Consider the following 16,322-nt stretch of genomic DNA (forward strand, 5'->3'; position numbering starts at 1 on the left):
TAACGGGATGTGACTGTGTACTGGTATGAATGATCACTTCCTGATGTGTACTATTTTAGAGGCTCTATGCAGTGCCGGTGCAGCGAGCCATGATTAGATAGGAGATGAATGATGGAGGCTGCCCATTCCATTTTCTCACGAACATCCTATTTGACAGTGTTATCTCTTCGATGATTATTAACTGTGGCCCGCCGGGATCTGCTCCAGGCTAATGTAGTGGAAAGGGAGCAGGCTGCGGGAGCGTTTATAGGCCGTTTTTTTATTTTACTGTACCTCAGGAGCCATCCAGAAGGGAGTTCCAACGGAGGTGTTCCTCCTCAGACGGGTGTTCGTCAGCTGAGCAGAAACACCTGCGGGGAGGAGAATTCACACTTCAGCCATTTTAGCCTCTCGCAGGATCCAGTGCGGACAATTTGCACTATCTCAATAACTTCCTTTACATGTGTTTTTTTTTTCCTCTCAAACATCACACTGGCTGTGCAAAGGGAAACAGTAAACAGAAGAGTGCTGCTCAGCTGATATGGGGCTGAGCGGATCTAGTCGCCTCTGATAGAGCTGTCACTATACTGACAAGGAGAAAAAACAAAACACACACATGCACACAGCAACATCAAGCTGCTATGCTTTTTCTTTTTTCTTTCCTCCAAATGATAGATCGCTTTGAATTACAAATTCTTATGTCACTGCAGGGGATGTAGGTTTGCTGGGCATTTCAAGAACAAGATTTGAATACAATTCAACTGTAAACGGGCTGTGGCAGCTGGAGACGACATTTCACCCTCTCTCAGAACAAGATATTATATGATTTATTAGCTCCATGTTAGCTTTATCTGCCTATATAACAAGAGGACAGAGTCATCCTCCGACAGTCAAAGTGGAGGTGGATGTATTCAGCAGAAATGGGACTGCAGAGAGAGACAGAGAGAGAGAGAGAGAGAGAGAGAGAGAGAGAGAGAGAGAGAGAGAGAGAGAGAGAGGGCATGTGTGTCCGTATCTGTGCAGTAAAAAGCCTGACAAGGAACACGCTGACCCACAATCGTGACTTCAGTCCAGTCCAGACAAATCAGCGTTACGCCACGCTGCGATGTTTCCCGGGGCTGGCTCAGCCGAAGCAGCCGGCCAGGACAAAAAAAACAAACAAAAAAAAACCACAGCCTCCGGACAAAAGCGGACACCAACAAATAAAAGGTGATCCGCTGATGCAGGGCACGCAGCCGCAGAGAGAACTGTCTTATGAATCTCGAGTGTAGAGTTTGTGCAGAATTTAACTCTGCGGAAGGTGTTTCAGACGTGCAGCATAAGAACCGAGAGGGAACGAAGAGGTCTCTCGTGTGAAATGTGTTCAAAACGTGAAACGTGTGCACAACTACAGCGTCAGCAAACTTGTTTCTTGCAAAAAAAAAAAAAAAAAAAAAAAAAAAGCTGTGCGTCGCTGTCGGTACAGTAAACACAATGACTTTCTGTTGGTGCTGGTGGGTTTAAAGCCAGGGGCGGAGAGAAACGCCAATGCAGAGGAAAAACGGTTCTGTGACAAATCATCAAAAGGGATTAGAATCATGTGCAGGTGGGGATATATGCATAAGGCTGACACAGACACACACACAGACACACACACACACACACACACACAACCACGCTCACATGACGTTAGCAAACCACTACACAGTAACACAAACCCATAGTTCTGCTTGGATGCAGGTTTTTATACAAAGAAACAGGAAACCAAACTACCAAAGAAAACCTACAATGATCTGATCAAACTTATGATTTTATACACACACACACACACACACACACACACACACACACACAAACACACACACACACACACACGTCTTCTCCAATATATATATGTGAGGATACAGAAATAAAGAGCCCCCTATTAAAGCTCTCACTGCCCCTCTCTTTCCACTACATTAGCCCCGAGTGGAGCCTGGTGGGCCACACTTAATAATCATCACAGAGATAACGCTGTCAATTAGAATATTCATGAGAGACCCATGAACGAGCGGCTCCTCTCATTCTTCCGCCGCTCTTTTTTGGGTCCATCTCTTTGCTATTTTTTTTCTCTGCTGGTGATGAGTCACTGCGGGGGTTTTATCTCCTCAGCTGCTTAGTGTAGCGTGCGCCCCTCCACATGAAAAACCATTAATCCCAGCGTGACGCAGTGTAGCGCCGAGGCAGGCACGAGTCGGGCAATTTTTTATTTTTTTTCCCTCACCCTTCTTCGTCACTCTGCAAGCTTTTACACAAGTTGGGCTTATTTCTAAACTGCTTTCTTTCCTTTTTTGATGATGTCATAACAAGTATCTGGTACAAACTTGAACTATCAGCGATGTTAAAGACTTGCAGCCATCTTTTGCGCCTGCGGTTCTCCCGCTCTGCACACGAGCTGGAACCGACTCCAGGACGGACCTTTGCTCTTTCAGTGCTGCCAAATTCTAAAGCAAGCGAACACTTCACCGGCCAGTGATTACACAGGAGTCCACGTCTTATCTGCTCCAGTTTGCTGCCACCTTGGTTTCAGGTGACTGACATGACATTTACTTAAGAGTCACAGAAAGCTGAGAAATTCAAATTTCTGCATTTAAATGCAGGTTATATACTGTGTGTGCTGCATGTATCTATATTTTACTATTTTGTAGTACAAATCAGAACTGACAGCCATGCAAGCAGCTCTGTGACACTTCTACTGCAGGCTAAATGCTAAGATCGGCATGCTAACATGTTCACAATGACATAGCTAACATGTTGATGTTTAGCAGGTTTAATAATTATCATGTTTATCATTTTACTTTAGCGTGTTAGCATGCTAATGTTTGCCAATTTTTAAAATTTTGAGACGTGATTTGTTCAAAACCACAAATGTGAATCTCATGTTGTTGCTAGAGGAAAAATCAGAGGAACGCCAAAGTGAGTATGAGTCGTCCTCTGGGGGCCACGAATGTCCGTACAAAATTTCATGCCAATCCATCCCGTAGCTGTTGAGATATTTCAGCTTGGAGCAACACAACGTGGGGTAACAGAGAGAGTTTGAGCTTCCACTTCACCAACAATGTTTACATGTAATAAATTCTTTCCACAGACACTGTACCTTTTTTTTTTCTATCTCTCATATCTATTCATTACAAGTTTAGCCGCAGAAAACTGCAGATGCTTGATAAGATGTTCTGAAGTAAACAAGAATCACTAGATTGCAGGAAATAAAAAGGTGAGATGTTGTTTGTGATGCCTGGATTCCAATCACCTGAAATGAATAGTCTCATATGTGCAATAACTTCAGTGAGACCTTTTCACAGTGTACTTGAAACTTACCATAGTCAAAGTTTCTCTTTGTTTGCCCTTTTTATACACACATTTTTTTACTTGTTTACTTTGTTGCCGGGAAAAGATGGTAGGCATCTTTTCAAACTTCAAAAACATTTAATAAATAATCATATAAAATCATCACTAAATACCACTTCTAACAAAAAACTAATGTAAAAGTTACAGTAAACGTGTGTGTGTGTGTGTGTGTGTGTGTGTGTGTGTGTGGGTGAAGCCTGTGTCTCCACATCACCGGTGTGTTTGCTCTCCAGTGCGTCGGTGACCATTGGTTACATAATATGTTCAATTATTCAGATGTGTTTGAGCAGTTATGCTAAACAAGCTCAAAACTGTATAACATCTAAACTTATCTTGTATCTTCATTTGACGAACTGTACTTGCTCAGATATTGTGTTTAACGTGGGTATGTAAGAGTGTTTACATTTTATTCTTAAAGTCTTCACATCTTCAAATTTTCACATTTAACCTTAGATTCAAGGCCGTGTATTCAGCTTCACAGGAAGCCGTTAGCACCAGATGTAAACTAAACATTTACGAAACATTTTGAATTACATCTCTAACGTCTTCCTCCATAAAGACCTCACGGCTTTACTCTTTAAAAACTGGTGCAATAAACAGGGGTCGAGAATCTCTATATGACAGTCTTGTGAGAATGGAAAGCAAAAGGTGGCCCGGCTCCATATTAGCAACTTCACATTCACATATTAAGTGATTCCATTAATGCCCCCCCCCCCATCCTCCTCCCTATATAAGAGCTGTGCACTTCACTTTTGTGCTTCATGGTTAGGAAAAGGCTTTTAAGAGAAGCCCGCAATTAGCAGACTAAATGAAAACCTGCACGCACGCACGCACGCACGCACGCACGCACGCACACACACACACACACACACACACACACACACACAAACACACATGTTGAGTGGGGATTTTATTTGTAATGAAAACAGGCAACTGAAGACTGAGTCATCCCCCTGGAAATAGTCAGAATCACTTTGCCTATCATGAGCCTTCAATCCAGGAACTATGTCGCGCCGCTCTGAACGCCTCATTTGGTTAAGAAAACCCAAAAGCAAATCAGGGCAAACACACGATGAATAGCAACAATGTCCTCTGCCGTCTGCGGCAGAATGGAAAAGATAGGGTGTAATGGAAAAGTATAATCGTCCGCCACCTTTTCGGGTTGTGTAAATGTATTCCAACCTCTCGAGGAAACTAATTAGTGGCACAATATATTTGGCAAGCGGCTGAAGGTAATGGATTTGACCCTCTTCTGTTAAACAGCCATAACATGATTTTCACTGATTAGACGAGGGCGGTGCTGAAAAACAGACACGATGTTAAAGCACATCTTTAAGATGACACATCGCCTACCGAAATCCACAAGTTTGATCCCTCCGTGCGTCGTCAGCAGGATGTTATTGCCTTTGACGTCACGGTGGATGGTCTTGTTGATGTGCAGGTGTTGGAGGCCCTTTGGGAAAAAGAAAAAAGGGGGGAGGTGGGGGTTAACAGCTTTTTCTGGCAAGCACCTGCCTCTAAAATTATCTCGTTTAAAAAGGAGCTATTTGGAAATTTTCTCTGCCGCCAAATGTGGTTTCCTGCCGGGGGGGGGAGGGTGGTGGTGATTGCTGCTCGACTACAGCTTCGGCCATTGTTGCTTTTACAACACAAGAGGTTATAATACGCCCCTCTGAGCTGCGCTGCGTCTTCAGGGCAGATTGGAGGGGGCTAACTGGTTAGCATGCTAACTTCAGTAAGAGCAAAGAATTGATAGAGACAAGAGTTAACACTGGCGTTGCTCTTGGTGAGTAAAGGAATCAAGTTTGAGGATGAACTCGCAACGTGTCTTTTAGACTGGTAGGTAAACAGCTGTTAATGCTAACGCCGGCTATGTAGCAATAGCAAAACTTACAAATAGCTCCTTTAGCCTGTTTTCATTGAAGCACTGTCTCCCCTCCTGACTTACCATGAGGGCCTCACGCAAGATGTAGGCAATGATGGCTTCATCCATCCTGTCTCCTCTCCTCAGCATGCCTTTGGCCAGATCCGTCACTGAGCCACCGTTGCAAAGCTGCGACAGAGAAAAGCCACAAAGAGCGGAAAAACAATGAGCAAAAACCTCAACATGAGTCAGCACTTATAGCTCGGCTTACACAATGTGCCGAAATCTGGGGCAATCTTAGATACGAAGAATTTCACAGAAGAAACAGCAGAGGATGAAAATGTTTTGATCACCAGATTTCACAGTGAGAAAAGGGGGGATGCTGAAAGTAATTCTGTCAATCTCTAGCGGCTTATCTTTCTGAGGCAGCTTAGTGGGAGGTGAGAATCGTGCCTGTGCAGAGAATGTACATTTCGTGAGGAGGGTTTTAAATCTACGCCGTGATGACTAAGCGCGGTAAATATTAAAAGACTTACAAATCATCTACAAATTAAGTACATCCCCTTATGTTTTCAGACAATGCCAGGAAATCACACAGCATTTAAAGGCCGAGTGGAAACAGAACTCAGGTGGAAATCAGCATCTTTCGGCTTCTTCTCCTTCACAGAGAGAGAAACATTTCATTTCTGTGTTTATAGGTGTTTTTCTTGTGGTGTACTGCATCTAGACATGGACTCCACCGTCAATAGCAATCCCTCTTGGAAAATTACACAAAATTACCCAGTAGGTTGCCAAGGCAACAATAATAACCCTTAATTTGGGCCTTTCTTTGGAAGATGCCAGAGGTGTAGGAGAAAAAAAAAAAGAAGCGCTAAGATGTCAATCACAGTGCAAAAGGCTGGAAATGAACAGAAATTGTAGATACTGCGTATGAGCGCTGTTTGTAAACACAGACCTCGTCACTCTGTGTGGTGAAAGAAATCATCTACAGACGCATTAAAAACACACACGCATCCCTCCTTCTGCATTTTATTTGCGACTTGTGAGTGTTTTGCATTTCAACACGCATCTTTAGTCCTTCAAAAAGCGTTTTGTATTAGAGAGGAAAATTTCCATCGCAACTCTTTATGTATTAAACACTTGTTCTTTTATAATGGCACTAATTTCCTCACACTTGGAAACTGAAAGCTTAATTAGGCAATAGACGTGCAGTGGTGTGTGGTTACCGAGGATAAGAATCAGTCCCCTGCGGCGATCGTGCTAAAGAGATCATGCAGCACATATCAGAAAAGGTTAGAAATAAATAACTTTTACATACAACATGTTGCATAATGGAACTGTACAGAAAAACGATGCAATCACTGTGTAGCACGGATCGCTTCCCGTGCAATCCTAAGCAGAAAAGTGCTGACGGGTGCAACAGCAGCGTCATTACTCACATGTAATATTTGTTGTTCTGTGCACCAAATCTCCAAACAGGGACCCATTTTTGTCTTGGCATTACGATTCCACCCACCGGGCTCGACTGCAGTCTTTCTGTGCTACTTGCTGCAGCTAATTGAGCAAACCACAGGAAGCTATAAACAGCTTTGTCCAATTAAAGCGTACAGTGAACACTTTTAAAGCTCCTCTCCAGACATGTTTTAACCTATATCAGAAATACTCTGTCATGATTTATACTTTAGTTTAACGTGATTTTCCCACATTAAAGTGAAAATAATTTTTTTAAAAAGCTGAGGCAGTAAGCACATCTACTCTTACTTCGTCATTGAGAAATTTGGATTAGGTTTTGTGCCCCGCCCAGCGCCACTGCTTGCTGCAGGTTGACAGGTGAAAGAGCAGTGCATAGGCAAGACGGTTAGAGGAGGAAACATCGGAGAGACTCAGCCACATCTTTGAAGTCATAAGGTAAGAGCAGTTAATTAGTTATGTTGATTGTTAGTTTGTAACCGGCACTGGCTGACACACAATCCAAACTCTCACTCTCTGTATACTGACAGAGTAAGTTTCGGTGACTGGTGGAAGAGCAGAACGTTTACTCAGATGAGGAGTCTGTTGCGACTGAAATCAGCGACTGGCAGACGGATCAGAACGCTTAGCGTAGTTAGCATTAGCATCTTTTATTTGTTGATGCTGTTTGTTTGTTCACTGCTTATTTCACTCACGATATGTCTTGTATTATGTTAAAAAAATACCATATGGATGTTAAAAAGGTTAAAAACTCAGTAGACTTCATGTTAATCACTGTAGGCACATCCATTTTTGCTTAATAAAAGTCAGACAATGTGTCTCTTTGTTGTAGTTTTGAATCTCTTTGTGATCATTTTGTGTCTGAAGTCATTCGATTGACTTTCTAACGAGAGATGTGAACAGTCACTTCCGACAGAAACTGTTTCGCAGGGGCCCCGTGACCCCGTGGCTCCCTGGGCCCGTGCCTGGTAGTGCTGTTCAGTAATCGGTAATTCTGAGAGCGAATCACAGTCTTTGACCTTGACGAAGCACTGGCATAAGTTTTCACCACTGTGCCCCGTGTCTGTTTTCTATCGGCCTATCAATCTGCCTGTCCATCAGGAGCCCAGAGTGCTGTTGCAGGATGGATGGCGTGTATCTCAGCTGCCACATGGGGAGTTTAATCACTCCTCCTCTCTGCTATCGGACGTGCAGACAAACTGCAGTTAAGCAGAGAATCCCGCCGAGGCTTTTTTTCGCAGACAGCGCTCTGCTCTGACAATGAGCTGCGCCTGACGTCAGTCCACATCTCTGCTGCCATATCACCTGTCATCATTAAATTACACAGGGCAGACAGACAAATCCATATTAATGAGAGGTCCGGTGTCCTAGATTTAGCCCAGCTAAACGCTAGCACTCTCACCTTAGCCACAGAGCCACACATCCAGAAAGTGATGCTCGACATGAACATTAATTATTTGACATGTGATGAAGACTCAAACCTCTGCAGGGTGGAAACGATACGTGAAACCCGGTTTGATTTAATTCTTGTACGGATTAACCAGACTTCCTCTCTATGAAATGAAAGCTTGAGCACAGATGTTGAGACACAATTAGCTTAAGTTCCATTAGACTGCACCACAAATTGTACATTTCATGATGATATACAGCGCTAGTCAAACTTTTGACGGATACTCTACTGTACTTTATGTAATCCATAGTCTGAAAAACATTTGAATAATTCCCTCTGCCCCATAGATCACTCAAGAAAAACACATTTACCATCATTGTGAAGCGAAGCAACTACTGATTTTCTTTGACTGATGTGTTTTCCTGCCAACACAGCTTCATCAAAAATAAATACGTACGTTTGAAGAGGAAAGTCGAAGCCGGTTTGACTGTGTCGGATCACCCACTCACTACAATGTTACAGCGATTCATAGTAAACAGCACAAGTTCAAATTAAAACTTTCAACAAACACGTCCATAATATCCAACTATACATATAAAATCTGAAAGGAGCTACCCACTAAAATGTTAAATACATAGTATGGCTGGTAATTATTTTTGATAACAGCAATTAATGCCACCTAATTAATTCTGAGGCAGTTTGATCTGCCATAAAAGAGGAAGTGGCTGCGGTAGAAACTTTTAATATAAAAGACTTGTTAAGATTCACATCTTTCAGGTACATCCTGCACGTGAGTTTTCACAGAACGATCAGTTTTCAAAAGAATAACCTGAATACACTGAACGCCTGAGAGGCATACTCTCCATTACAAATGAGGTCAGGTGCTCGTTTAGTCATGCAAATGAAAGTAGTCGATCAAAGACGAGCAAAAGAAGTGGATGAAACAAACGTAAAGATGAAACAAACGGGTCGGTGAGGGAGAAACCCACACAGGTGCTGACTTCAACTATCTTTGATGCGCCTTTCACTGCAAATATAAACACACGTGTTTTTCCGCAGCACTGAATGAAGCGTGTGAGTCCCTGTGTGTGTGTGTGTGTGTGTGTGTGTGTGTGTGTGTGTGTGACGCATTGGATCATCTCCAGAGAAAAGCATTCCCATTGTTGCCGTGGCCTTATCGCTTACAGTGCCATAAAAGCTGAGGTGTCTACTTTCCGGCACAGTTTATTGAAAGGTCCGAACAGGGAATGGCGTTTTAAACCTCATTGTCAATTAATGACTGCAGAGGTCAGGATGAGTCGGGACAGAGACTGATGGCGGTAAATGCGGTTTATTTTTTTGACTTTAAGAGACTGTCCGTCACGGAGGCGAAGAGAGAGGACGAACCAAAGGGGTTGAAAATCGAAGCATCTGGTTTAACTGGAGATGTTGCAATATAAAGACAATGCCAAAAACAAATATAACTACAAATATATCCTTTCAATTCTTTAAAGCCATTCAGATTTTTTGTTTCTCGAGTTTCTTCCATACTTGCTTTCAGATTCAAGGACATTCAGGCTTTCTCTCAAGAAACCTCAAGTAACTTCAGCTTCATTCACGAGTTTCTCACTCATGACCAAACCCCCAAAACATTAATGTTTTTATCGCCATCAAATTCTTCTAAAAGTACCAATTTGACAAACTCTGTGCGGGCTGTCAAGTGGTGTTTTTATTCAGAAGTGGCTCCCTTTCAGCATCTCTCCCACAACGCCATGTTTAATGTGGCGCTGCAGAGACAGTTTGACAAATTCTTCCAATCTCTGCACAAACTCTCGACGATACCAACGTAATTTTGGTCCTTACAAAAGGCCCTTCATGCCCAGTTACTTCTTCCATTTCCTGAATTTTTAAATACTTGATGAGAGCTTTGCCTGTACATAATTCTCTGTGGACTGTCAGAGCTTGTATTGACAGGTTTTCGTTCCTAAATACTTTAATTTAGTTTTCTACAGGTAAAAGCCGGTAATTCGGCAAAGATTTCAGGCACCAAAGCGAACGTTAAATGGATCACCGAAATTATGTTTCACAGCAGAGATTAGAAGCTTTTTGCCAAGTGTATAAATAGTTTTTTCAATATAATTTTTTTTCTCCACAAAAATAAATAATTACCTACTTCTCGGGGGTTGTTTTCATAGATGAGCAAGACATTTTTTATTCACTTGCCTTTCAGGGCTTCCATAAATATGTGCTCAAAGTAATGCAATTTCAATTTAGCATTACAACATTGTGACTTTTCATTTTTGCATAATAGAAGATGAGATACATCTCTGGATGATGAGCTTTTAAAAGGTTGGACTAAGCACTGGCCTTCATTTAACAGAGACTCTGGATGAAACGTGGGAGCTCACAATTGAAATGTGCATCCCCCAAATCTGGTTTTTATTTCCAATTAGAGAATAAAAGTCACTCCATCGTCGCTATCTTTGAAGTATTTTTAAGCTCGCTGGGAGCAAATTTAGACCGTGACACATGAAAGCTCGCTCATCTCTGCCCATATTGGAACCCATAGAGGAGCACACTACAGGGGCAAAGCCAAAAAGCTTGAACACTCCAATGAGGGGCTAACAAAGTAGAGGATGCAATTTGTATGAATTCTGCTCACAATGAGAGGTCTGCTGTCAGCACAGGGCAGAGAAAGGCTCCTCTCAGCAGAGCTAAAGGATGGAAAATTACAGTTTAGAAAGGAGGGACAGTAACCATGGTGAATGACCACCACCACTCTCTGCTTTCCTGTCCCTTCACCTCTAAAAACCCCATGTGCATCTACTTCAGACCACACAAACACACACACACACACACACACACACACACTCAGCTCCACACAGCCACTTGCTAAACTGTCAGGCAGGGATTTCAGCCTCAGGATTAGCCACCAGATTTGGATTGCTGGCTGCAGATTTTTGCAAGGGAAATGTTGAAAATGGATGAGCGAACCACGGAGGGGACAGGGAGTAAACAAAGTAGCAAGGCTGAATGCAAGCCACAAAGACAATATTTCTATTTTTACTCATAGAAATTGAGTCCTGAAATGTAAAAAAAACCCAAAACAAACAACTGGCATGATATAAATCTACCAATTAGTACAGTGCAAAACAAGAACTACCTTATCAGATACAGGCCTTTGTTTTCCTGTGCTCTGATTATTCAGCATCTTAGATCGTACTTGATATCCGAGCAAAGTCCTCCACAAAAGGTCAGGAGGAAGGATGGCGATGAAAAGTGAAGGAAACACAAGCTGGAGAGGTGAAAACTATCTACTGGGTTTGCATAACACTGCTGCTGTTGATGCAGAACCCATTGAGCTTGGATTACAGAAATATGGGCGCTGTGTTCTAACAGTGCTGTACCTGATAATGGAAAAGGGAACAGGTACACTGTTGAACTGATGGTCACTGCTTTCTAAGTGGAGTCAGAAAAAGTTACCTTGAAACCAAAGACAACACGTGTGAAGGCAATCCACTGAGGGTTAGAAATGCCGCATAATTAGACTGGATATTTCAAGATGAACAGAAATGAAAATCTCTCTTTATTGTACCCTTTATACTTTATATATACATACACATTTTAAAACTACTTGAAAGACCTCATGGACCATAGCCGTGACACATTTCTTGCATTCTTTTTTCTATCAAACCTCCTCAGGTTTCCTGCCGGTGTTTACCAGACGTCTCCAGGTTTATACTGCTCGCTATCAAAGCAGGAACACAAAATTACACGGTGAAAAAGTCAAAAGGCAAAGAAAACTGACATCCTCCACCGCGTTGGACCCCACCAACACTTTTCCTTCCTCTGAGGTTGACCTCTATTACATGTTTGTCTGGAAGCTGACATTTCAAAAGGGGCTACAGCAAGCAATGACATATGAAAGATGAAGAACTGGGGACCTGGAGGCAAGGCAGCAGCAGCAACAAGGTCCCCTTGAACTTTTGCATAAAATATCATAAATTCACACCTGCATGTAACCATTGCTGTTCCAGAGCAGGTGCAAGAAAAGCAGTCTAAAAGTCAAATGCATGCAATGTGTTGTTTCTGCTCAATCATTCAGTCACCAATTAAACATGGCAAATTGAGCAGTTTAAATACAAAAATCTACCAACCTCAAACAATGTCCTATTATTTCCACCATTTCATCTTATTTTACCCAAAATCCAAACAACAGAAAATAGCTGCAAAAAAAAGAGACTTGTTGGCCTGTGCTCCAACCCACCATTTGTATAAACTAATTCACTGAGACAGCCCCTGTAAACAGAAATCCCTGCTCTCAGCAGGGCGTCTATGACACACAAGCTAACCCCCACCCCCAACACCACAACGATGCTAACTGGCCCGTGACCAAATCCCCCAGGTGGCCTATAAGTAAACTCCTAGACTGCCAATGGTGGCTTAAACTGTAACATAATCCCTGGCCAGATTTGGTCACCACTGCATATACCTGGCGAGACATGCGGTGAGAAGTACAATCGGACCTTTAATTTGCACTTACACGCTCTTTATCTGCACGGTACGGCCATAGTATGCACACAAATGCTGTTTAAGTCCTCAGTCAAATATGTGGGTCGTAACAAACACACAATGGGTTTTCTATTCAAATATGATGAGCGTTCTTACCTCCAGCACCAGCCACAACTGGTCCCCACATTTCACATCCTTCTTGTAGTACATCCCATAGAACTTGACAACATTGGCGTGGTCAGACAGAGCTTTGAGGATGTTGTACTCTGCTTCGATCTCCTCGTCTATATCCTGCAGAAACAAGGACACAGATCAGTTTAAAATTGCAATTTTACAAAAGTCATGTTTTCTCTATCTAAAGCTTTTTGCCACTGACTTTTTTTCTGTTAGCTCTGGACAGAACCAGGCTTGCTGTTTCCCCTTGCTTCCAGTCTTTATGCTAAGCTAAGCTAAAAACTTAGCTGAGAACAGAAATGAAAGTTTTTCCCATCTTGACGTCTAACTCTCACAAAGAAAATGCTGAACTGTCTTTTTTCTTGTAGCTGCTACTTCAGGGCAGCATGTCGAGCCTCCATCACTGACAGTGTGGGCGAAAAGGGCAAATCCAGGACATCTTGATTATAGCAATCATGAGATACTCCACCACTGTATGTTGCACCCACACTGTGTGATTAAGACTAACAAGAGGACAGGACTATTTTACGTAGAAATCTAGCTGATATACATTTAATGTACCAAACTAAGTCAAGCTTTATGTCTGTACAGTTCTATCACATCCTGCAGTGACGAAGTACAGTATATTACATTATCATTTGAGTCTCTAGGAACTGTTCTCTTTACAGTTTGCAGGATAAAACAATATTATACACTATAATTTCTGTAAATGTTCCATCAGTGTATTGAGGTTTATTGAGTTGTTGTAGCAGTATAATGCATGGTACTCTACCACAGGGATTCAAAGCCTTTTTTTTTTTTTTTTTTTTGGTTGTCATGGTTTTTATGTTTTTAATTCTCTCTGATTCATCTTGCAACTGCTTTGTGGGGTCATGATCCCCTGGTTGGGAATCACTGCTCAACCCCGAGGCAAAAATACTTCTGAACACGGTTCTTATTCAACACTCTTGAACACACTTCACCAAAAATGAAACTGGCAGAAGAATGAAAATCACAAGTGCTTCATAATCCTGAAACCGAGGATACTCTGGCACATGAAGGGACTTTTCAGTGTAGATATACTCTATTTTTATAGATCTATACATGAAATAATCAGCCCAGCGATCAAAATGGTGGTAATGACGGTCCTCACAGACTAGTGGTCTGCAGATAATCATCTCTCAATAATGAGAAACAGTAACAAATTTATAAAAAGACTAATGAGACTTTCATTAAGGCGAAGGCTGGATTTAATATATGAAAATAGCTGCTCATTAGAGCTGCTAAATAAGCCATACAGTTCACTGTGCCTTCAAAACAGACAACACAGAGGTCGTTATCTGTCTAGGATAGATACACAGTGACAACTTATCAATAATGGCAGTTTTGTTTTATAACTTTACAACAGCATGGCAAAAGAAAGCAGGAAAGCCTTTGTCTTTAAAGTCATACAGTAGCTAAACAGTGACCTGTGCTTGTGTTGTATTTCAGAAGACGACAGAAAATGATCTAAATAAATGCTCCGTTTCATTACTGCTCAGAAATGTCTTCCTAAGTAACGTTCACTAACTGGAAAATATTGTCGCTCTCTGCTTTGAAGGAAGAATCCCTCCCACACTATCATGTAGTAACATCATGCATCTCTGCTATATGTCAACTTGTTCTTTGCTTGAGGCCAAATTTTGCTGCAAATATGTTTTGGCTCAACGCTAAAGCCCTGCACAAGCAGAGGAGATGAAAAATGATCAGAGGACTGCTGCATATGCACAATGAAGAACAATTCATCAGAAGCAGTTTGCTGAGATAATGCGATGGTGGAAGAATAGTTAGAAGAAATCTCCTCTCTATACGCCCTATGCAGAGAGTAGAGCACAGCAGCATGATGTTTATCTTGTCAAGGGGAGGGCTAATGAATCGGTCACTATGTTGATGACGTATCAGATCTACCAGAGATTAATAAGCAAATCCCATCTGACGTTGGGCGGCAGGCAGGGGACACACGCGACAGGTCACAGGTCTATTACATATAGACATATAGAGACAAACAACCTTTCACACCAGTCACCAGTCAACCTGCATGTCTTTGGACTGTGGGAGGAAGAGCTGGAGGAAAGGAGTGTTTCTGATCATTAACAGAAATACCAATGTCCATGTGAAAACTGCATGAAAATAAAAGCCTTACACCTTGCAACCTGTGAGCCCTTCTATCAAATTTACAGAGAGAAATACTGAGAGTAAAAAAAAAAAAAAAGTAAAAAGTAAAAATGTTCTGATTTAATCTGTGTTGGTGTCTAAAACTCTAAAATACAGATGCTATAAATGTGACAGGTTTAAAGCCACAAGACAGCAACATGTCCTCCGTGTGCCTCCACCAAGGGCATCAACAAAGCACGAGCTTACAGCTGCTTTAACAAGCACTGACTGCAACACGTGTGGCACACAGTAAGGCATTATGCAAAACAAGTGAAGTTCAGACTGAACTAACAGAGAGAGTAGTAATACATTAGAAAAAAAATCATTCATGTTGGACATTCAAAGTCAACTTACATGGATGGGATCCAGGATCTTCACCGCTGCTTTACTTCCATCGATTTTGTTGAGCACTTTGTAGACTTTCCCGTAGGTCCCTTTCCCGATTGTCTCGATGATTTCCCAGGTGTCAGTGGGATCCGGAAAGTTGTCAAAGACAATCGATTTGCCTGATTGTGGAAACATCTTCAGGAGAGATCTCCTTTGAAAGAAAAGCACATGGGTCACTGTTAGACAAGGGGAAGGTGGCAGCTGGGAGAGAGCATTGCATGTGGCCGGTGTGCTTATACTGTTATTAATCAATGGCAGAACAAACATAAAACACAAAGGAACGCAATTATATGGATGCAATAAAATAACTGGGCCACCAGATAATGTTTAACACAGGTCAAACGGCAGGTTAACGTTTGATAATGACAGCGTGGAATGAGTTGGAAGAGTTGGAAATGTGGAACTAATTCAAATAAAAGATGAATAAAAAGTTGCAGCATGGTCATGTGGTTGTATTAGCTGGATCTCAGTTAGTGGAGACAGACCTCCAAAGATCCTGGTTAGCACTCAAGACAGAGTGTGTGTTCTCGTGCAACGAAACAGACAACCATCTCTCAGCGCAAAGACTGTGTTTGTAGTTATTTGTAAGGCCGATGCTGTGTTATTATATTGGATTTAACGCGCTGGAGCTGTAGGTGCTGGGTGCAGATAAACAATACAAAGGGATTAGACTGAGGGATTACAACGTAGGTTGATATTATGACTTTTTTGTATTAGGACTGAGTCATGCAGAAATAAAAATGGTTTATTTTCAGGACATTAAAAGGCTTAATTATCAAAAATGTAATCTTAATGATCATGGCAATCAGTAATCAAATTCTATAGTTTAAGGTTTATCATTTAAAGCTCGAAGATTGTCTTACAAAATGTGCTAAATTGGGATTTTAAATCATGTTTATACATTAAATTTTACATTAAGTGTATCTGATGACTGAGAACTTGAATACATCTCTTGATGTCAGTTATTTGGTAGAGGGGTGTGCGTTTCCTACTTTCAGGGCCAATCAAAGCAGAGTCTCAATTTCAAAA

General features: G+C 41.8%; 1 protein-coding gene across 1 annotated transcript in view; it reads right to left on the bottom strand.

Moving 5' to 3' along the window:
• Nucleotides 1-15,464, bottom strand: part of myo3a (myosin IIIA) — a 44,656-nt gene extending 29,192 nt beyond the window's left edge. The window contains exons 1-5 of the mRNA XM_087169940.1: nt 15,261-15,464; nt 12,717-12,851; nt 5,294-5,398; nt 4,699-4,798; nt 274-350 (exon numbers count right to left, since the gene is read on the bottom strand). Of these exons, the coding sequence (XP_087026066.1) occupies nt 274-350; nt 4,699-4,798; nt 5,294-5,398; nt 12,717-12,851; nt 15,261-15,428 (585 nt within the window). The 5' untranslated portion in view covers nt 15,429-15,464. The remainder of the gene's footprint in view (nt 1-273; nt 351-4,698; nt 4,799-5,293; nt 5,399-12,716; nt 12,852-15,260) is intronic.
• Between the last annotated feature and the right edge of the window lie 858 nt (nt 15,465-16,322).

This window comes from Seriola lalandi, unplaced genomic scaffold (genome assembly GCF_002814215.2).
Source record: "Seriola lalandi dorsalis isolate HSWRI2012SDOR001 ecotype SW California unplaced genomic scaffold, Sedor1 jcf7180002054923, whole genome shotgun sequence".
NCBI lineage: Eukaryota > Metazoa > Chordata > Actinopteri > Carangiformes > Carangidae > Seriola > Seriola lalandi.